At 48.5% G+C, this 23,345-nt stretch overlaps 1 protein-coding gene across 1 annotated transcript in view; it reads left to right on the top strand.

Moving 5' to 3' along the window:
• The window catches only part of LOC136512555 (D-glycerate 3-kinase, chloroplastic-like), a 38,110-nt gene that overhangs the window by 1,618 nt on the left and 13,147 nt on the right, over positions 1 to 23,345 (top strand). The window contains exons 3-11 of the mRNA XM_066506527.1: positions 16,356 to 16,435; positions 16,522 to 16,573; positions 16,698 to 16,739; positions 16,837 to 16,915; positions 17,083 to 17,114; positions 17,193 to 17,261; positions 17,344 to 17,418; positions 17,499 to 17,615; positions 17,706 to 17,756. Coding sequence (XP_066362624.1) covers positions 16,356 to 16,435; positions 16,522 to 16,573; positions 16,698 to 16,739; positions 16,837 to 16,915; positions 17,083 to 17,114; positions 17,193 to 17,261; positions 17,344 to 17,418; positions 17,499 to 17,615; positions 17,706 to 17,756 — 597 coding nt within the window. The remainder of the gene's footprint in view (positions 1 to 16,355; positions 16,436 to 16,521; positions 16,574 to 16,697; positions 16,740 to 16,836; positions 16,916 to 17,082; positions 17,115 to 17,192; positions 17,262 to 17,343; positions 17,419 to 17,498; positions 17,616 to 17,705; positions 17,757 to 23,345) is intronic.

Here is a 23,345-nt window from a genome sequence, read left to right as displayed (position 1 = left end):
TCGATGCAGTCCCGGAGAAAGTGGAACTTGATGTCAATGTGCTTGCTCCGGTCGTAGAGGACAGGGTTCTTGACGATGGCGATGGTGGGTTGGTTGTCCACCATCAGAGCTGGCGGATGAGCTTCCTCGCCGGTCAGCTCGCCCAGCAGTCGGCGCAGCCAAATAGCCTGGCACGCCGCCGTGGCCGCTGCGACGTACTCCGCCTCACGTCGACAACGCCACGATCTTTTGCTTCAACGACTGCTAAGCAATGGGGGCCGCTCCAAAGAAGACGAGCACGCCGAAGGTGCTCCGTCACCCATCAATGTCGCCCGCCATGTCGGCATCGCTGAAGACAGTGAGCTCCGGCTCACCTTCCTTTGCCCTGGGGGGTGCCTCACTGAAGACCGTGAGCCGCAACCCACCCTTGACGCCACTGGTGGGGAAGATCATCGCTTGATCGAGCGTCCCATTGACGTAGCACAACAACCTTTTCACTACCGACCAGTGATCTTCGCACGGATCCTCCATGAAACGGCTGACGTACCCAACCGCGAACGCAATGTCCGGTCAGGTATGAGTGAGGTAGCGCAGCCCGCCAACGATGCTCCGGTAGCGCGTCACGTCCACCTTCGCAGCAGTGTTGTGCTTGCTCAGCTTCAGCCGCTCCATCGGAGTTGTGCATGGCTTGCACTCCGCCATGCCACCGTGCTCCAACAGCTTCTCCGTGTAGGCGCGCTGACCCATGGAGATGCTCTGCTTCCCCTGCCTCACCTCGATGCCGAGGTAGTAGGAGAGCGCGCCGAGATCGCTCATCTTGAAATGAGCCGCTATCTCGCGCTCAAAACCATCGATGTCCTATGCTCGTGCTCCGGTGATGATTAACTCATCCACGTACACACCGACGACGAGCTCCTCCTTCCCCCGTCGCCGCGTGTAGAGCGCGTGCTCTGTAGCGCAGCGAGTGAACCCAAGCTCGCCCAAGGTGGCGTCGAGCTTGGCGTTCCACACCCGAGGGGCCTACCACAGCCCGTAGAGCGCCTTGCGCAGCTTGAGCACCTTGTGCTCAGCGCCCTTGACGGCAAAGCCCGGAGCTTGCTTGACGAAGACCATCTCCACGAGCTCGTCGTTGAGGAACGTAGACTTGATGTCGAGGTGGTGGACGCGCCAATCCTTCGCTGCTGCCATGGCGAACAGCAAGCGAACGGACTCTATTCGTGCCACCGGAGCAAAGACTTCCTCGAAGTCGATGCCCTCACGTTGCACGAAGTCATGGGCGACGAGCCAAGCCCTGTACTTGACAATGGCGCCGCGCTCATCCCGCTTCACCTTGTAGACCCACTTCAAGCCAATCGGCCTACAGCCCACCGGTGGGTCTACCAGCTCTCATGTGCCATTGTCCTCGATGGCTTTCATCTCTTCCAACATCGCCCATCGCTAATTGGCGTCGCGTTCAGACACTGCAAACGTTGGTGGCTCCTCGGCACTAATAAGGAGTAGCTCTGGATCGTCGAGCAGCCGACTCGCTAGGCCTGTGGCCCCTACATTGCTGACGATGTTGTCCAGCCTATGGAACCGCACCTTCTCGCCATCGTGGAAGGCTAAAAGGACCTAGGATGCCGCCTAGAGGGGAGGTGAATAGGCGTTTCTAAAAATTAACACCTTTAAATGCGGAAATGATTAGTAAAGGGAATTTCGAAAATGGAAACTCAAAATAAAGAGTAATACCACCCCTCATAAGTTAAACAAAGAGTATACAAGGTATAAAGAATATATATAGAAGCTACAACCCGGCAACACAAAGTTAAAACAGAGAATAAATATTTTCAGCACATGTAGAAAATACCGGACGTGTCCAGTATACACGATTTCTGGAGAGCAATCCCAAACTTGCTCCTTTTGATTTCTATCTTCAAATCAAACTGCAGGTATCGACTGGAGATGACAATATACATAGAGAACCTGCACAAGAGCTAGAGCAACACAAATATCGAATGAAATGCGAATTGAGACACGATATTTGTTTTATCGAAGTTCGGACTCGTTCGAGTCCTACTCTTCGTTGAGGGGGGTGTGGGCGACCCAGCGAAGGTCAGCCCTAGAGGGTACCACGAAGGTCACTCTAGCCAGAGTCTTTTTCAACTTCTTTTCCTCCTTCTACTAGTTGATTCCGAGGCGACGGAATCGACTGTTACAAACTTTCCGAGGCACACCACAATCTCTCGGGTGCTCTCCGACGACGCCTAACCATTTAGGACCGAAGAGTCCAAGAGTAACAAATACAAATCAAAAGATTGATAATATGTACAAGTGCTCAAGTGGTGGCTTACTCTGTTTTTCAAATTCTCTCTTAACCCACAAATGGATTTTGCGATTTTGATCACACACTCACTAAGAGAGGGTTTAGGAGAGTTGGCAAGGCTAAAAAACGTGTATAGCAACCAGCAGGATCAGCAGCCTCCAAAGGTGGAGACTTGGGGGTATTTATAGCCCCCTTGGAAAAACTAGTCATTTTATAGCCGTTGCGATACCAGATGCATATCGGACGTCCGGTATGACTTACACTGCGCCAACGGTAACAGAGTTACAGAGACGTTGTGAGGCATCGGAACTCCCGATGAATGCCGGAACTTCCGACCGTCGGAACTCCTGACTCACGTCGGAACTCTCGACCCTCAGCACATTTGAAAACTATGGTAACTGAGTTAAAGTATGTGAGGTGTCGGAACTCCCGACTTATACCGGAACTTCCGACCGTCGGAACTCCCGACTCACGTTGGAACTTCCGACCCTCAAGGCATTTGAAAACTAGCTATTGGCCTCTGGCCGTCCATACCGGACACGTCCGGTATGACCACCACAGTGAACGCTCCAAGTCAGTTAAGCACGAGATGTCGAAACTCCCGACCATTGCCGGAACTCCCGACGAACCAACCCAAGATCAACAATATTACCATTGCTGGGCAAATATCGGACATGTCCGGTATCAATACCGGTATTGCCAGACCAGAAAAAAATAGATTAGCTCTTTTGTCTCTAAAACACTCAAAACTCACATGGGTTGGCTTGAGCACTTATGAAACATTATCTATCAACATGATACATCTCTCTTAATAGTACGGTATTCCTATTAACTTAAATTTAAAGAGTACAACGAATTTAAACCTTTTGAGTTGATCTCTTTTAATCGAAGCCGTGTATTCCAATCTTCATCAAGTGAGGGTGCCAACATGTCAACTTTGATCCTTTTCACTTGAGCATAGCCATCTTGAGCATGTGACTTGATTCCATTCACTAAATATGAATAACTCCAAATGCATCAAGTCACTTCCAACACTTTGTCCAATATAGATTTGATCCTCCACATCAATATGACCATCATAGCTTGATTAATACCTCAACTAAATGCAAGTACTTTCATCTTCACCCTAGCTAGGTTCTTCGGCCGTCAAGCCGTCGCTTGCCCGTCACCCTTGCTTAGTACCTCGAAGCCTTTCCTTGCTATTTTCACCATCTCAAGGCATCAAGTCACATCTTGTGTTGAATCATCCATTCATTTGTATTGTTATCTTTTTCATTTCAATTTAGCAAGCTTCAAATATGAGACCATTCCATATGCAATCCCTCATGTCTCATCAACTAATTTTTATCAGGCTTGCTTTCACATAGTATATTGAAATTCCACAATAAATAAGCCGTTGCATGAATTCTATTTACATTGTTGTCTTGTGCTTGAACTAGATTGTTTATACAACAACACATTATTTTGGCTTTCATTAAGTACCTATGAGATAACCTATTACATGTCCACACTTAGCAAACGGGTTAGACCATTAATCACGTTGTCATTCAATCATCCAAAACCCACTAAAGGCCTAGATGCACTTTCAATCTTCCCCTTTTTGATGATTAATGACAACTTTATTAAAGCTTACAAAAGAATATAAACATTTAAGCTTTTGAGTTCAATGATTTATGAGAGGCTCCTGCTTAATATGTGCTTATGATTAGAATTCACAAAATGACCTCAAATGTCAATTGCACATACTAAAATATATAGGAGACTCGCCCTAAATCATTGCATCCATGGGGTGCTTGTGTGTGTGACAAAGTAAACCGTGATGCATATGACAAGATATATCACACAAGAATAAATATGAAGGCATCACATTAAATATTTTCATTCTAGCATGCATAGTCCTTATGAAAATAAATATAATACATGTATGCCACACATAGCACTCATTACACATTTTCTCAAGTCCACAAGCCACTAATATGTAAATAAAGATCATGTCTCAAGAGATACATAGATAAAGCATAGTAAGTAAATCTCATCTCTCACATGATATAATCTATCTCAAACTTAAGATACATCAATAAAGCTAAAAAACTACAGCCTGCAGTACATATCTTCAGGTATAAAGATAAGCAAATAAAACAAATATCCTGAAGCTTTAATCAGTCCCTCTCCCCCTTTGTCATCTATCACCACAAAGGGGCTGCAAGCTGTGATCACTCATCATCATCTTCATCTCCACCAACATCCTCATCATCTGAGCGTGGAGCACCGGCTAGCCGAAAACCACCCGCACCAGACGGGTCATAGCCACCAGACCCGTAGTAGCTGAAACTACCTGTGAGGTCACTCCACCAGTCTGAAGCATACTCATCTGCTGCACTGGGATGTGGCTGAGAGTGAGTAGGCACATGAGCCTATAGTGGTAAATGTCAGGGTGCTCTGGTGTCTGCTGCTGCTGCTGTCGCTGAAGGAACTCAGCAAACTCTGTGTCGTACCTGCCCTGCTGCTGCTCTTCAGTCTCAGGCTCACTAGCTGCCTCATCTGATAGTGGAGATCTAGGGGGATCAAGCTCAAGTCTAGCAGCAATCTGCTTTAGAGTCCGAGTGTCCTTCCTCCTAGCCTCCCTCTCCTTCTACTAACAGGTCCGTATGTCCTTGCACATCCTAAAGATAACACTAAACATCGTATGAATAGGAGGACTACGGCAATGTGAAGAAGAACGTGAAGAAGCATGTGGTAGAGGGGAAGCTCCTCCTACTACTGCACCACCTGTAGGTGCATCTGCCTTTGGTGCTGCTGCTGCTCCTCCTAGTCCTGCTGGAGGTACACCAATCTCAGGTACATCTGCAACAATCTTTAGGGCCTTATGTACCTTGTCATACTCAAAGGTATGCCCTGTGACCTGCTCAATCATGTGCATGATGTAGGGAGCAAAACCAGAGCCCTTGAGGGGCCTCTCTCCGACAATCCTGATCTTGCACCAAATGAAGTCAAAGACACTGAAGGGCCATGCACCTGGAGCCATCCTGTGGAGCAAGTTCCTAGAGTAATCTGCAATGTTGCCCTTGTCTCCACCCTTGCAGTCAATGGTCTTCCTAAACATCCTGTCCAGGTATTTATAGGTAGGGTGAAGACCTAGAACCTTCCCCACCGCTCCTCTTTCACCTCCTGGTGGATACATATAGGCGAGCTGCTCTGGAGGCAACACCTGCTCTGTGTGGATCCTATCTTTCTGAAGATCATCATCTAAGAAGCCAAGTAGAGCTGCAAAAGCATCATAATCAACACTGTACCACTGGCCCTCAAGCATCCAGTACATACGCCTCTCATCCTCCTCAACATACAGAGTGGCATAGAATTGGGCAATCACCTCTATGTTCCAGTCATGCTAGAACTACATGATCTCATATACCCCTGTATGCTCACAAATAGCAATAGCATGATCAATGGAGGACTTCTGCAAATCTCTGATGTACTGCTAGTCAATCCACTGAGATTTGGCAATCACTGGGATCTTGGTGAGGATCACACTGGTGTAGAAGTCCATATGAAAAGCTGTCTGAAATCGATGATCAAACTAAATCCTAGACAAGCCCCTTGGATCAATTCTCCTCTCATCTCTGGCTCTTCTGGTCATGCCTTTCCTTCAATAGTCAACTCTAGAAATATAAGAGGGTACACTAGGTGGATGTGTCTCAAGTAAACCATAGTGCATACCCTGACCTGGCTGGTGCTGAGCTAGAGGTACTGGCTGCTCCTCCTCAATCTCCTGCTCATCATCTGAGCTATCACCATCTGAACCTCTGTCAGTGCTCTTCCTCTTTCTAGTACTGGGCTCCACTCTATACTCCTCTCTATCTGTGTCAGAGGAAGAACTGTTGTCTCCATCTTTGTGCTGTGGAGCACCCCTAGTAGCCCTAGAGAGTCCCCTGCTGCTGCCCTGCTCCTGTTGACTATATCTAGGATGCATTTCATGTCTTGCCTTCTTGTATTTCTCAAGTTCTGGATCATGCCTATGCTTGGACATAGACTCCTGTCTTTCACTCATGGCTGTTGTCCTGTATCCAAAGATTTGCAAGGAATTTTAGATACATGACCAAAACTTAATCTCAAATTGCAATTTGATGTAGAATCTTTTATCCATGGTTTTATAATCACCTTGACTTGCCACTGTCATTAGGTTTGCAAAACATAGATACAAAAGAAGCTAAGCCTAATAAACAATTCTCAAATTAGATTGAATCAAAGGGAAGTAGAGGGCCTGCTCTGCTGGGTCATATCAGACATGTCCAGTAGGCATACCGGACACGTCCGGTGTGCACGCCCAGCAACCCTAACCAGGGTCCCTGGATTCAAACCTTCACGGATCAATTCCAAACTTTGGGCATTGCTTCTAGACAGGTAATGTAGCATCTCTACCGAACGAATTCCAAAATCATGCCCTAACTGCTTAGATCGGATGAGGTCTGGGATTAGGGTACCTTGAGAGAGAGAATGAAGATGCGATTGGAAATCCAAGTCCCGGAGCCATCAATCTTGATGCAAAACTCCTTCGATCCAATCTCCCTCACTCCCTTTTCATGGTGGAAACTCGAAATCGCCAATGAAGGTCGAGGAGAGGCGGCTGGGTTGGCTGGACGAGAGGAAAAACTAACTTGGCCGAAGGGGTACCAGCCATTTTATAACCCCGCTTGCATACCGGACACGTCTGGTATTTATGGGCTGACTGTTCTTGTTCTAAATTTCATTCACTTAATTCCAATCCCCTTCTCTATCATTTCTTGATCCAAAAACATGTATGTCCTTGATCCAAATAAGGTGTAATTACTTTTCTTATCCAAATGCCATGAGTATCACTTCTTTTTTTTCAATTATTTGGCATATATAGATTTTGATTACATGAGAGAGAGATTGAGAGACATAGTAGATTGTGGACTTAAGAAAGCCATGTCATGTGTAATTAACCAATCAAACAATCAAGGAGAGTTATAATTATCATATGACAAGGCTAGGTCACAAAGACCAAGATTCAAATAGTTTTTCAAATTCACACCACCTACACATGCTAGCTATGGGTTTTGAAAATCATCTCTCCTATATCACATAAATGCACATTCTAACATATAAAGGGCTTTAGATGCACTTACAATGCATGTAAGTAAAAACATACCTTTGCCTTGAGCCCACAAGAATACCACTAAGAAGATACATAGCATGATAATCTTTATGTTGACCTTAATTGCCAAATAATCATGCTAGATACGAAATCAATTTTTCATCCAAAGGACTACAAAGAATGCTAGATAAATTTGTTAGTCCACGAGGTGCAAAATAGAAACTGAGCTCCCCCTAAATAAGTGTTTTAAGTAATTTAAATGACTTTCAACTAGCACTTTATTCTATTAAGAATTTGGGAGTCAATTTTCTATTTTGAACGGCAAGCAAATAATTTGCCATATTTAAACTTGAGTTCAAGAGATGCTCACAATTCACTTAGATTTGGTAAATCACAAGCTTCTGAGTAAATTAATGATATATGAAAATATATGGATTAAAGACTCAGTTGCAATCTAATTAGTGTTCTAGTTCCTGCAATACTAGACACGTCATGCAGGTATACCGGACACGTCCGGAATACGCAGAACAGAAACATTTTCTTTCTGTCGCTAGCCATACCAGACACGTCCGATAGTAATACCGGACACATCCGATAGGTGCAGGACAGAAATAATTAATTCGCTGCTTGTGATTCTTCGTTTAGCTCTATTATTTATTGTATACCTGCATCTCAACAAATGAATTGCTCTACTAGAGAGTTATTAAAAGCATCATACGGCAAACATGATAATTATCAAGTAAAACTAATTAGCCACTTTCAACTTTTTCACAAAAATGCCTATTTGTGAGTCATTGAGCACAAAACAAATAAAGTGGCTATCCTATAACGGTTTAAGTACTTGTTACCAATGGTGAAGATGAAGTAAATGATATATTCATTAAATTATCTTCGAGTCAACCATATAGGAGATTATGATGAGAATTGATTGATAGATTGAGTGAATATTTTCAATTTACTTGCTCAACCACCCTAAAGCCTTCATCTCATCACCAAGTCCCTACATCATTAACCTAAGCACACTTTGATACCCAACTCTTATTGGATCCTTTTGAGTTAGTCAACAAGTGCTTAGGCACCCAAATGGCTTTAGCACTAGTTTGTGGTGAACACATCACCTTGCTAGTGCTAACTCTATTTGTGGTCTTCCTAAGCATATCATTATAAACAAATATGTTCGGCTTAGGAGCATTACCATTTGGGCATTCATAGCTTAGATGCCCCTTTCTTCTACAAGCATAGCATATGCGGCCTTTTTTACTCTATGCTTGTTTTGCTTGTATGGACATCTATCAACCTTGTCGCCCATCTCATTGCATCCATAGCATCTTCTTGTTGCAACTTGGGCTTCCTTTCTTGCCTCTTTGTACATTGGGCATTTCTTGGTAGGATGCCCCAATTTCTTGCTCATGAGACAAGCGTTTTGTCCATCACTTTTCTTTTGGTTGACCAACTTGTTTGAGGCCTTTTGTTCGGCCGCTTCACACTTGTCGGCCCAACTCTTATGTGGACACATTGCCCACTCATGTCCATATAATCCACAACCATAGCATAACATTTTTTCATATTTCTTGCTCTTGGTTGTGTTGGCCTTGCTTGAAATGTGATTATTTTATTGGGCTTTGGAGGAAGTAAGGTTTGAACCCTTCTCAAGCTTCTTCACCATGTTATCACGGTTATCTTGAGAAGGTTGTGCTTTCTCCTTACCCTTCAACCGAATCACATCTTTCTTTATCCTTTTTACCTCTTCTTTGAGCTCTATGTTTTCTATAAGATTTAGCTCAATCGAAGATTGGCTTGCTTGAGGAGCACACTCATTAGTACAAGAAATATTTAATTGAGATGGTGTACTAGTGAGTGAATGTGTAAGAGGTTGAGAAAATTTTACCGATGTGATCACAACCTCATGAGCTACCTCAAGTATGATGCTTGATTCTACTACTTCCTCATGAGAGCACTTTAGATGAACATAGTTTGCTTGTAGCATATTATACTTGCTTGATAGTTCATCTAGCCTTGCCTTGAGCTCAAAGTTTTCCTTCTCTAGTTGTGAAACACTAGAAGAGGAGTTAGTAACTAAAGCATGCTTAATTGACAATTTTTCATACTTTTCACTTAGAGCCTTTAGTTCTTTCATCTTGGAAATGAGAAACAATTCTTACTTTTGAAGTGATTGCTCTTGCTTCTCAATTTCTTCTTCAAGCTCATTATTCTTTTCAACTATCTTCATGATGATGAACTTGTCCTTACGGTTGAGATGATGAAGGTTGTAGTTGTCTTTAACTTCAACATCACTCTCATCTTGATCATCTACTTGTGCTTTCTCCTTTTCTTGATGTTTCATGTTACTCTTCTTCTTGCTTTTCATGGCCATGAGACACAAGTGATGAGTGTCATGAGATACTGAGGTTGGCTCATCACTTGGTCGTCACTGGGCTTGAGCCTCATCATCACAGATAGCCTGCTGTCCTACTGCCACGGCCATACCGGACACGTCCGGTAGGCATGTGCAGGCAGACAACAGGTAATGCGCTGCTTGCACTTCTTGCTCTGCCTCGGTGCTCTTGAGGTCTTGTGAGGCTTCTTCGCTGCATGAAGACACAATGGACAAATTTTCCATTGACTCGATCTCAAGTGCATCATCACATTTGGATTTTCCATATAACTCAACAAGCCTAGTCCAAATGAGATGAGCACTCTCCGGAGGTGGTTGTCCATTAAAGATTGCCTCATCTTGAACCTCTACACTTAATGTACTCAAAATGACATTAATAGCTTGAGCATTGAGTTGCACACATATCTCTCTCTTTTGACAAATTTTTGTACTTACTCCAATCAACTATAGGAAGAGGTATGCTTGCATCCACAATATGCTCAACAAGAGGACTAATATCCCTAAAAGCATTGAGTACATGAATTGACCAAGGTAAGAACTTTGAACCATCATTTTGGAGAAGCACCGGCTCCAACTCGATAGGCGTCGACATCCTTTTCTCACGGCGGTGAAGCTTTAGGTGAGAACCTCTCTCTGATATCAATTGAAAGAACCTAGGATGCCGTCTAGAGGGAGGGTGAATAGGCATTTCTAAAAATTAACACATTTAAATGCGAAAATGATTAGTAAAGGGAGTTTCCAAAATGGAAACTCAAAATAAAGAGTAATACCACCCTTCACAAGTTAAACAAAGAGTATACAAGGTATAAATAATATATATAGAAGCTACAACCCTGCAACACAAAGTTAGAACAGAGAATAAATATTTTCAGCACAGGTAAGAAATACCGGACGTGTCCGGTATACATGATTTTTGTAGAGCAATCCCAAACTTGCTCCTTTCAATTTCTATCTTCAAATCAAACTGCAGGTATCGACTGGAGATGACAATATACACAAAGAACCTGCACAAGAGCTAGAGCAACAAATATCGAATGAAATGCGAATTGAGATACGATATTTATTTTACCAAAGTTCGTACTCGTTCGAGTCCTACTCTCCGTTGAGGGGCTGCGGGCGACCCAGCGAAGGTCAGCCCTAAAGGGTACCACGAAGGTCACTCTAGCTGGAGTCTTTTCCAACTCCTTTTCCTCCTTCTACTAGTTGATTCTGGGGCGGTGGAATCGACCGTTATAAACTTTTCGAGGCACACCACAATCTCTCGGGTGCTCTCCGGTGACGCCTATCCATCTAGAACCGAAGAGTCAAAGAGTAACAAATGCAAATCACAAGATTGACAATATGCACAAGTGCTCAAGTGGTGGCTTGCACTCTTTTTCAAATTCTCTCTTAACCCACAAATGGATTTTGCGATTTGGATCACACACTCACTAAGAGAGGGTTTATGAGAGTTGGCAAGGCTCAAAAACGTGTATAGCAACCAGCAGGATCAGCAGCCTCCAAAGGTGGAGGCTTGGGGGTATTTATAGCCCCCTTGGAAAAACTAGCCGTTTTTATAGCCGTTGCCGACTTACACTGCGCCAACGGTAACAGAGTTATAGAGATGTTGTGAGGCGTCGAAACTCCCAATGAATGCCGGAACTCCCGACCCTCAGCACATTTGAAAACTACGGTAACTGAGTTAAAGTATGTGAGGTGTCAGAACTCCCGACTCATGTCGGAACTTTCGACCATCGGAACTCCCGACTCACGTCGGAACTTCCGACCGTCGGAACTCCCGACCCTCAAGGCATTTGAAAACTAACCGTTGGCCTCTGGCCGTCCTATGACCACCACAGTGAAGGCTCCAAGTCAGTTAAGCACGAGACGTCGGAACTCCTGACTGTTGCTAGAACTCCCGACCATCGGAACTCCCGATGAACCAACCTGATATCAACAATATTACCATTGCTGGGCAAATACCGGACATGTCCGGTATCAATACCGGTATTGCCAGACCAGAAAAAAACAGATTAGCTCTTTTGTCTCTAAAACACTCAAAACTCACATGGGTTGGCTTGAGCACTTATGAAACATTATCTATCAACATGACGCATCTCTCTTAATACTACGACATTCCTATTAACTTAAATTTAAAGAGTACAACGAATTTAAACCTTTTGAGTTGATCTCTTTCAACCGAAGCCGTGTATTCCAATCTTTATCAAGTGAGGGTGCCAACATGTCAACTTTGATCCTTTTCACTTGAGCATAGCCATCTTGAGCACGTGACTTGATTCCATTCACTAAATATGAATAAATCCAAATGCATCAAGTCACTTACAACACTTTGTCCAAAATAGATTTGATCCTCCACATCAATATGACCATCATAGCTTGATTAATACCTCAACTAAATGCAAGTACTTTCTTTTTCACCCTAGCTAGGTTCTTCGAGCGCCAAGCCATCGCTTGCCCTTCACCCTTGCTTAGTACCTCGAAACCTTTCCTTGCTATCTTCACCATCTCAAGCCATCAAGTCACATCTTGTGTTGAATCATCCATTCATTTGTATTGTTATCTTTTTCATTTCAATTTAGCAAGCTTCAAATATGAAACCATTCCATATGCAATCCCTCATGTCTCATCAACTATTTTTTACCGGGCTTGCTTTCACATAGTACATGAAAATCCCACAATAAATAAACCTTTGCATGAATTCCATTTGCATTGTTGTCTTGTGCTTGAACTAGATTGTTTATACAACAACATATCATTTTGGTTTTCATTAAATACCTATGAGATAACCTATTACCTGTCCACACTTAGCAAACGGGTTAGACCTTTAATCACGTTGTCATTCAATCATCCAAAACCCAATAAAGGGCTAGATGCACTTTCAAATGCATCCAGGAACTCATTGATGTCGCTTGGAGGGGAGGTGAACTCGATCGGTGGTCCCCGGCCTCCCTGTTCTGCCGGAGTGGTCGGCATCGCTGCTGGACCGCTCGGCACCACTGTCGGAGTGGTCAGCATCACTGCTGGACTGATTGGCACCACTGCCGAAGTGGTCGGATCCACTGTTGGAGCGGTCGGCACCACTCTTGGAGTGGTTGGCTCCACTGCTGGAGCGCTCGGCACTGCTGCTGAAGTGCTCGGCACCCCCTCTGGAGTGGTTGGCATTGCTGCTAGACCGCTCGGCACCACTTCTGGGGTGGTCGGCAACTCTTCTCCAGCGTCTCCACCACCGTGGATGACTAAGTGTTCAACGACGAAGGTGCTGCTCAAGCTGCCAGCTTCCCCCATGCTCGGACCCTCTTAGTCCCAGACCGCCATCTCATCAAACACCACATCCCTAGGGATCACCACCTTGCCTCTCTTAGGATCATAAAGCCGATAGGCCTTGCTGCCCTCCTCGTAGCCTAGGAGCACCATCGGTGTGCTCTTGTCTTCTAGCTTGCCAAGGTGAGGCTTGGTGTTCTTCACATGGCCGACGCAGCCAAATGTCCTGAGGAAGGACACATTCGGCTTGCGTCCATGCCAAACCTCGAACGGCGTCTTGCCCTTCAGGGTCTTGGTGGGCGCGCGGTTGAGGATAAACACCGCCGTGGTCACCGCCTCTCCCCAAAACTCTGTCGGCATCTTCTTAGCCTTCATCATGGATTGAGCCATGCCGACCACTGTCTGGTTCCACCGCTCCACCACGCCATTCTGTTGTGGCGAGTATGGCGCGATGTGATGTCGCACCACGCCCTGATCCGCATAGTACACAGCGAACTCCACCAAAGTGAATTCGCCGCCGCGATCAGTCCGCAGCACGCTCAGCTTCTTGCTGCTCTCCGCCTTTGCGCGCGCCTTGAACTTCTTGACCGCTTCTGCCGCCTCGGTCTTGCTGGTCAGAAGCTGCAGCCACATGTACCGGCTGCAGTCATCCACCACCAAGATGAAGTACTTGCGCTCGCCGGGCGTCGCCGGAGTGATCGGCCCGCAGAGGTCACCATGGACCAGCTCGAGGGCCTATGCCGCGCGGTACTTCGCCATCTTCGGGAATGACAACATTTTTTGCTTCTCGGCCAGGCAGCTGTCACATAGCTCGCCTACGTGCTCGATGTGAGGCAGCCCAGTCACCATCTTTTCCAGCCGACCAAGTGCATCGAAGCTGAGATGTCCATATTGGGCATGCTAGAGCCATGGCTCCTCTGTGCGCCATGCAGCCAAGCAAATGGGCTGCTCTACCTTCAGGTTGAGCAGATACAGCCGGTTCCGGGACCTCTTCACCTTGGCAAAAAGCCACTGCTCCCGGTCCCTGATCCTGAGGACGCCGTCCTTGATCAGTACCTCGCTGCAACGCTCATCCAGCTGGCCAATGCTGATGATGCTTGAACGTAGCTGTGGGATATAATATACATCTGTCAATGCGCGGTGCTCGCCGTTCTAACACCTGAAGATGATGGTGTCGCGCCCTCGGATCGCCACCCTTGAGCCGTCACCGAACTTCACCGTGCCGGTCACGTTGCCTTCGAGCTCGAAGAAAGCTGCCTTGGAGCCCGTCATGTGGTTGCTGGCGCCGGAGTCCAGGTACCATCGTTGCTTCCGCTCGCCGCCCACATGTCCAAGGTGGACTTGGGCGCACGGTTCATCGAGGTTGACAGCCTTTAGAGTCTTCCCGTGCTCCTCCACCGCCGTCACATCTCCCTTCTCCTTGGCCTCAACATCGTGCAGTGCACATAACGTAGCCATTTGGAGAGTGGACTCATCATCATCATCAACTTGCGCCAGATGAGCCTCAGCCTTCTTCTCCTGCTTGCGATTTGGGCACTCCTTTGCACAATGGCCCATCTTCTCGCAGCGCCGGCAGGTGTTGGGGGTCGACCTTCTTCTTCTTCTTCTTCTCCGAAGAAGCCTTGCCGCGGCGCTTACCATCGCCACCACGGCTAGAGGAGGCTTCCCCGGACTTCTTCTCCTTCATCTGGGTAGCCCACTCCTTCTTTGTCAGCAGTAGCTTGCCGCTGTCCGTCGTTGCTGTGGCCTGCTCCATGTGCTCGTCCACCGTCCGCAGACAGCCTGTCACATCCTCAATGGTGAGGGTGGACAAGTTCAGCATCGTCTCTATGGAGAGAGCAATCTGGATGTACTTTGCCGGCACGGAGTGGAGGTACTTGGAGACCGCCTCTTCTTCGTTGATGGTGACACCGTGGCTCCTCAGCTTGCTGATGAGCGTTTACAGGCGGAGGGAGAAGTCCTCCAACAACTCACCATCCTTGAACTTGAGGTTGGCGTACTCCTGCTTCAGCAGCTGGGCCGTCGCCTTCTTTGTGTGGTCGGAACCGACGCGCTCGCTGCAATGGCCTCCCACGCCTCCTTAGCAGAGCTCTTCGCCCCCAACTGCTCCCTGTACTCCGCTGGCACAGTAGTGAGGATGGCTTCCAACGCCGACATGTAGTCGTCTTCGTTGTCGGTGCCCTTGTCAATGGCATTCCAGAGCCGTTGGGCTCTGAGCTTGACCTTCATGGTCACCGTCCATTCGCCATAGTTGGTGCGAGTCAGCGTCGGCCAACTGGTGCCGCTGACCTCCCGTATCGTGCGCACAACGACCTCCTATCGTGGCTAGGCAGCCACAGCAGCGCCGTTGCTGTCGCCCGTCTCCAAACCGTCCGTCATCGCCAGCGGTTAGTTCGGCGACGGTGCTTGTACGGCTCTGATACCATTTGTTGATCCCTCGGCTGCCCTGCACAGGTAAGCAGTAAGCTTACCAGCACACTCACTCAGTATGGCTAGAGATAGAAGAAGATATTGAGAACAACTCATACACACACAGCACAAGACAAGCGCTGGCCGAAAGCTCTACTTCTGGATGTGGCAAACTGAACTGATTTGTTGTATCGTCTTTGGATAGAATATATACAACTCTAGCTGTACCTCTATTAGGTACATAGTTGTTGGTGAGTACACCAACTACCTACTCCTAAGGTTCAAGAGTACACTAACTACCTACTCCTAAGGTATAAGGGTACACCAACTACCTACTCCTAAGGTATAAAGCTTAGCTCAGCCATCTCCACTCTACATGACTGAAGTAAACCACTACTACCTTACTGTTATAGCTACAGGAGCTAGTCGGCAGAGCTGATCAATCTCCAACTCCCAACAGGGAGTGGTCGGCCGAGCCGACCATTCTCCAACAATGGAGAAACGGGAACAGCAGATTATGTCTTACAGCCTCAGCACACATTTCTTTACCAATGAGGATAGAATCCAAAGGGCTCATATCATGTTCCACTACACTATCCGTGCACAAGAGAACATGCATGTTCTTCTGAATTATGCGTCCACCACACACATGACACACTGGATGCTGCAAAATGTATATATAATGAAAAAGAGCATATACTGCCCATGAGACGTACTTAATAATGAAGAAATGTACGCCTGATCCCACACCTGATGGATCGAGAAAATCACTAAAGGAGATACTTTATACAAAACAAGATGAGATGGGAAGTCTGATTACAGAGTTTACAAGAATGAACAGCTTAGCAATTTCAGTTCACATTTGATAAATTAGTCATCTTTATGTAACGCAGATTGGGGTCAGCGCTCCCCAAGGAAGTGGAAAGACGACTCTTGTCTTCGCACTTGATTATCTTTTTCGGGTTGCTGGTAGGTGAGTTCTTCTTATCGAAGCTGATCATAGTGCGTCCGTTTGCTTGTATGTATTGGATCTAATAGCCAAACTTCTGTGTGACACAGGAATTCTGTCACTTTGTCTATAGATGACCTCTATTTGACAGCAAAAGAACAGGTGTGAAGCTTCTAGTAAATACAGAAAAAATGTCGGCCATATATTCAGAAATATTCTTTTGTTTTTTCGTGAGAGAGAGTGTTGAAATAGCTGACACTTATGTTTTTTTTTTTTCTATGTCCAGAATGAACTGAGGGACAGAAATCCTGGAAATGCTCTTTTAGAGGTACAAGCTCCCTCACTCTAGTAGGCTGCTAGGTTGTGATTTAATTTGAATTTTGTAAGAGAAGGTGAACTGAGAATTACTGACGAAAACTTTCCAGCTCCGTGGAAACGCTGGAAGCCACGATCTCCAGTTCTCAGTTGAAACACTTGAGTCACTGATCAAACTAACAAAGGAAGGTACCAGTTCAGACAAGTATTTCAACCTTCTTCGAGCTATTTCTGTTTCTTCTTGATGAGTTGTTCATCGGGCCTCTCTTCTTTGCCTTTTTGGAAATTGTTATAATGTTTTGCATCCTTGTAAAATAGATTTTAGTGAACTGACAGTTGTTTTCACAATATCCTAGGTATGAAGATGAAGGTTCCACGGTATGACAAGGTAAAAGGTTGCAGTTAACGTTCCTCTAGCTGATGTTTATAGCTGATCAGCTGCATGATACATGTCATGTCCATGTAGTCTACTTTTGGGGGAAGGGGTGACCGGGCTGATCCTTCTGTATGGCCAGAGGTTGAAGGGCCCTTAGAGGTAATATAATATTTAATTGAGGAGCATTAGTTTGAGAAATATGTGATTCTCAACTTATAGCGTATCTTCTTTGATGTCCTAGGTTGTTCTGTTTGAAGGATGGATGCTCGGATTTAAACCTCTTCCAAATGAAGAAGTGAAAAAAGTGGATCCACAGGCAAGTTTCTAATCTGATTTTGTTGTTTTTGTTTATTTTACCTGCAGTAATAGTATGACACTAATTTTGTGATCTTTCAGCTTGAGGTGGTTAACAAGAACCTTGAAGCATACTATGGTGCTTGGGGCAGGTTCATCCAATCATGGATTGTTATTAAAATAAGAGAACCCAGTTGTGTATGCCAGTGGAGGCTGCAGGTCATTACTCGAATAATCTGACAAAGTGGCACTGTTGAACTCATAACAAATCATGAGTTGAAGTTTCTGAGTTTGGTATGTGATTTGCAGGCAGAGGTAGCTATGAGAGCAGATGGAAAACCTGGAATGTCTGATGAGGAGGTGTGTTATCTGACAAAGCTATTCACTCCTTAGAATAACCCCTCTGTTATGGTAGTGACGTTCTTTGTTGGAGCCTTACTGATGGTTGTGTGATGTGGTTTCTTCGGTAAATTATTTTATGTGACATTCATTATATCTACACATGCCAAAGGATGGCTAGTCCGTTAGCTGAGATATGCTAGTCACTCCGACGGTACCCTCCAGGTTCTGAGTTCGATTACCAGTGGGAGCGAATTTCAGGCTGGGGGTTAAAAAATCCCCTCGCCGGTTCCGGGTGCCAAAGCACTGGTTTAAAGGAGCCGGCCTATCTCACGAGTTACGTCTCCCAGTGTCGGGCCGGGGCCGGGGTTCGAGGGTTTTCTCGGCCTGTGTGAGAAGACCTTCCTCTTACGTATAATGCCTGGGGGCGGCTTGCCCCTCGCAGGTCGAGTTTTTTTTATATCTACACATTTATCCAGTGACTAACTTTAGTTTTTTTCCAGAGCTATTGATAATATCTACAACTCCGCCTATGTTGTCTCAACATAGCAGGTCCCAAGCCCTGGTAAATGAGGAGGGTTGTGATAGGCGTGGCGAGCCAACGTTAAATCTACACATTCTAATGGAGATGTAACCCGAAAAAAACCGTTGGGGCGTAACCCTCTTAGCGACGTGCCATATCGGAACCCGGGTATGGTGTTAAATGGGCAAGGGCCGGGTCGGTACCCCCTTGGTGATGCGCCGTGTCGTGATCTGGGCATGGTGTCAAGTGAGCAAGGATCGGGTCGTCGCTTCCTTAGTGGCACGCTACATCGGCGCCCGGGTGTAGTGAAAAATGAGTAAGGGTCTTCACATCTGAGTCGACGGGTGCGAAGGGTAAGGAAGCTAGTCGAACCAACTAGGATCCGTTTAGGTAGTTAGAATGTAGGGTCGCTTACATGTAAGTTAAGAGAATTAGTTAATACCGCGACTAGGAGGCGTGTAAATATATTATGCGTTCAAGAGACTAAATGGAAGGGTCAGAAGGTGAAGGAGGTGGACAATACAGGTTTCAAGTTTTGGTACACATGGACAGTCGCGAATAGAAATAGAGTAGGAGTATTGATTGATAAGAGCCTCAAGAATGATGTGGTGGGAGTGAGAAGGCAAGGAGATAGGATTATCTTAGTCAAGCTTGTCATTGGTGATATGGTCTTGAACGTAATTAGTGCGTATGTGTCGGGTAGCATAAAACGGGGTACCCCGAGCGTATATCGAAAGAACCACTTAAACCCCATGAAAAACAAAGCCAGAAGGTAAGCCATTGGTTAACCATCGGCCCCGTCCGAGCCCACCGGCTCTCCGCCTCGCCTTTGGCCTCGCACGGGAGGTCTCGATGGCCTGCCAAATCTCCGCCTCGCACGAGGCCTCGCACGAGAGGCCTCGACGGGGAACCGATTCTCCGTCTCACCCGAGGCCCCGCGCGTAAGGCCTCGGACACAGATTCTCCGTATCGCTCGAGGCCGGCTCGGCAATAACCCGTCGTTCCTGCCTCGACCAGTCTTCCCGACAGCGCGTCGCGTTTCATTAATGCGTCAACCACTCCCGCAATCTCAGTTGGACGAGGGCTCGACACCGCGGAGTGGCCGACGGGACAAGAAATCGCACCAACGCCATACCATCCAGGACAGGACGGGGTAGGGGTTACCGGGCACTGTGCACTGGTACTGTGCCCACGATCAGCACCTGAACTACACTGTGCCACCTAATCCCTGCCCTAGGAACAACGCGGCATGGGGAGTCAAGTCCAGGTCACCATAGCCTCGGAATCAGCATATAAGCCCAACCGCTCCCTCCGAGCCGCGGTAATCTACTTCAGGGTCTCAGCAACCTCGAGATACACGTCTGCCAAGCCACCCATGATGGCTCGACCTCGGCACCCGCTGAGCCTCGGCTTCTCACACAGTCAGCACACGGAGACCGGTGCGTCGACCGCCACGCCCCGCTTCAAGCAAACACTGGAGCCCCCATGACGCATAGGAACGGATGTGACCGGCGCATCGCCCCAATACTTTAAGGACAGGACCACTCCGTCGACCACGCCGCCATAGCAACAGGCTATAGGGCTCGGACATGCCGCCTCTGTTCGCACGACGCCATGTAACTAGCGCATGTATCACCCTTGTCCCCTCTTCAACTATAAAAGGGAGGGACCAGGGCCGTTTCAAAGGGGACGGGTGATTAGACCTGGGCTCACGCAACGAACTCACGCATAAACGCACGAACGAACACCAAGCTCCCCCACGGCTTGAGATCAATATCTCAAGCAATCCACGCCGCACCACGAAGAGACCTGGGACTAAGCCCCCTCTCTCGCCCTACTTGTAACCCCCTACTACGAGCATTTTGGTGCAAGGAATACAAGATCGAACTCTCAAACTAGACGTAGGGTACTCATTACCCGAACCAGTATAAACCTTATGTCTCTTTGCATCACCATCCAGGATTGGGAACATGTAGTACAAATTTACTAGTTGGTTGAGGGCTCGCCGGTCCAAAACACCGATAGTTGGCGCGCTAGGTAGGGGCCTCTGCGTGTCAGCTTCGTCATCCCAACAAGTTCCGGATGGCAGACCCCGTACGACCACTATGTCTCGGCACAGTGATCTGGTTCGGGAGTCTAGAGTTCATGTCTCTGGGATCTAAGTATGACATGGTGCTCCTCACACCCCGAGCCCCATCGACCGATGACGATGTCACACACCGGCAGCCTAGGCGCAGGCGGCGCCAGGGCCGCTGTCCCCGTCACGCTAATCAAGCGCGACGCGGACGGGACCACCCCGACACTGTGCGAACCCAGGGCGACGCGCCACGCCCCGCCAGTATCCCACGCCCAGCTATTGGCACAAGGTCCCTGGTCGGGGACCTGTCTAGCCTAAGCTTGGACAAGGGGAAAACGCTGGCGGCGTGCGGTGATGCCCCGTCATCAAGCTCCGCTCCACCACGTCCTAAGGAGCCAACTCCGGTGGTGCAGAGCCCGGCGATGGCACCATCCCTATACCCCTTCGGGTTGAGAAATGTCGCCGTTTCCTACGCTTACGCCTACGCTTCCGCTCTCGCGGATCCCCCGGGACGCCGCCAACGCTTCACCCTCGACTTCGACACCACCGCATCGACCCACGCCCATGCTGACTCTTCGGAGGAGGACGAGGCGTGGGCCGGAGCAGATTTCTCTGGACTCCACGACCCTAAAACCATGCGCCACTTCTTGGCCACAAGCGACTACTGCTTCGGCTACTCCGACTCCGACGACGAAGGTGCTTACGACCCCACTAGCGAGTGTTTCCACATCGGGCTCGGGATGCCGAGGGCGGGCGAGGAGGACAAGGGGGCAGGTAGCCGTTCTTCGATTCGCCCAGGAGCAGGCGCTGCCACACCTCCGCGTGTTGTCCTGTCGGCAGCGCGGAACGAGAACCTTGCCCCCGCACGACCTCAACGCCCGGACCTAGAACAGCTCCGTGAGCTCTAGGCCAAGGTCCAACAAGACCGACTCATCCTACAGCAGCTCCGAGACACTCTCGAGCAGGAGCAGCGAGGTCACGGTGAAGGCGGAGGAGCCCGATAGAGGGCCCGCGACGTGCATCACCGCATCAACGACGACGAAGGGAGTGAGCAACCCCTAATCTTCAATCGCGCTAGCCAGAACGTCATGGCTGCGGCGATGCTAGTCCGCACGATGCCCGAGCCCTCCACCACGGAAGGGCGACGGGTCCGCGGCAAGCTCCGGGATCTCCTCGAGACCACCGCGGTGCAGCAAGCCGAGAGTTCCGCCTCTCGATGACGCGGAGGCGCCTCGGACCTACCCATGGCACCGCCTCGGCAAAATAGGGAGGCCTCGGTACGTCCCGAGCCCACTCGGGCGCCGATAGCCCACAGGGTCCCCTTGCTGCTTGACCACCTCAGCAACAAACGCGAGGTGCAGGGAGACCATGAGGTGGTCAGCAGGCGACGACGCCACGACAATGAGGGGCTCGCCCGGGGCTACCATCCACACCGAGGTGGCCATTATGACAGTGAGGAGGACCGCAGTCCTTCTCCTGAACCGCCTGGCCCTTGAGTCTTCAGCAGAGCCATCCACGCTGCTCATTTCCCAGCCTGGTTTCGCCAACCAGCCAACCTCACGAAGTATAGCGGCGAGACCAATCCCGAACTTTGGCTTGCCGATTACCGCCTGGCTTGTTAGCTAGGTGGCACAGACGATGACCTGCTCATCATCCGCAACCTCCCCTTGCTCTTGTTAGACTTGGCGTGAGCCTGGCTTGAGCACCTTCCTCCCTCACAGATCCACGACTGACGCGAATTGGTTAGGATCTTCATCGGGAATTTCCAAGGCACATACGTGCGCCCTAGAAACTCTTGGGACCTCAAGAGCTATCGCCAGAAACTGGACGAGTCTCTCTGAGACTTCATCCGGCGCTTCTCCAAATAGTGCACCGAGTTGCCCAACGTCGGTGACTCAGAAATCGTCTAGGCTTTCCTCTCTGGCACCACCTGCCGAGACTTGGTCCGAGAGTTAGGCCGAAACATGCCGCGCTCGATCGCCGCGCTCCTCGACATTGCCACCAACTTTGCCTCAGGCGAAGAGGCTGTTGGGGCCATTTTCCCCGACAACGACGCCAAAGGGAAGCGGAGAGACGAGACCTCCGAGGCCTCGGCTCCCCATCTCTCTAAGAAAAAGAAAAAGGGTCGCCAGGGGAAGCAGGAGGTCCTCGAGACCGATCTGGTCATGGCCATAGAGCGCCAGAATCCCCAAGGCCCCAAGGGCCCCAGGCTCTTCGACGACATGCTTAGGAAACCCTGCCCTTACCACCAGGGCCCGGTAAAGCACGCCATCGAGGATTGCTCCATGCTCTAGCGTTACTACGCCAGGCTTGGGCTCCCCGACGACGACGCCAAGTAGAAAGGCGCCGGCAACCGAGACGATGACAAGGACGACGGGTTCCCCGAGGTGCACAATGCCTTCATGATCTTTGGCGGACCCTCGGCGTGCCTTATGGCACGCCAGCGAAAGAGGGAACGCCGAGAGGTCTTCTCGGTCAAGGTGGCCACTCCCCGATACCTCGACTGGTCTCAGGAGGCAATCACCTTTGATCGAGATGACCATCCCAACCATGTCCCGAATCTCGGGCAGTACCCACTCATTGTCGACCTAATCGTGGGCAACACCCGACTCACCAAGGTGTTGATGGACGGAGGCAGCGGCCTCAACATCCTCTACGCCAGCACCCTGGAGCTCCTAGAGATCGACCGGTCACGGTTCCGAGGTGACACCGCGCCTTTCCATGGCATTGTGCCGAGGAAATGCATGCGACCCATCGGACGCATCGACCTTCCCGTTTGCTTCGTCACCCCCTCCAACTACCGCAAGGAGGTCCTTACCTTCGAGGTGGTCAGATTCAGGGGAACCTACCACGCCGTCCTGGGGCGACCGTGCTACGCCAAGTTCATGGCAGTCCCCAACTACACCTACCTCAAGCTCAAGATGCCGGGTCCCAACGGCGTCATCACAATTGAGTCCACGTATGAACATGCATATGACTACGACGTCGAGTGCATCGAGTACGCCGAGGT

The sequence above is a fragment of the Miscanthus floridulus genome, chromosome 16 (assembly GCF_019320115.1).
Source record: "Miscanthus floridulus cultivar M001 chromosome 16, ASM1932011v1, whole genome shotgun sequence".
NCBI lineage: Eukaryota > Viridiplantae > Streptophyta > Magnoliopsida > Poales > Poaceae > Miscanthus > Miscanthus floridulus.
The sequence above is the reverse complement of the archived record's forward strand: the minus strand, read 5'-3'. Positions and strand labels throughout refer to the sequence as shown.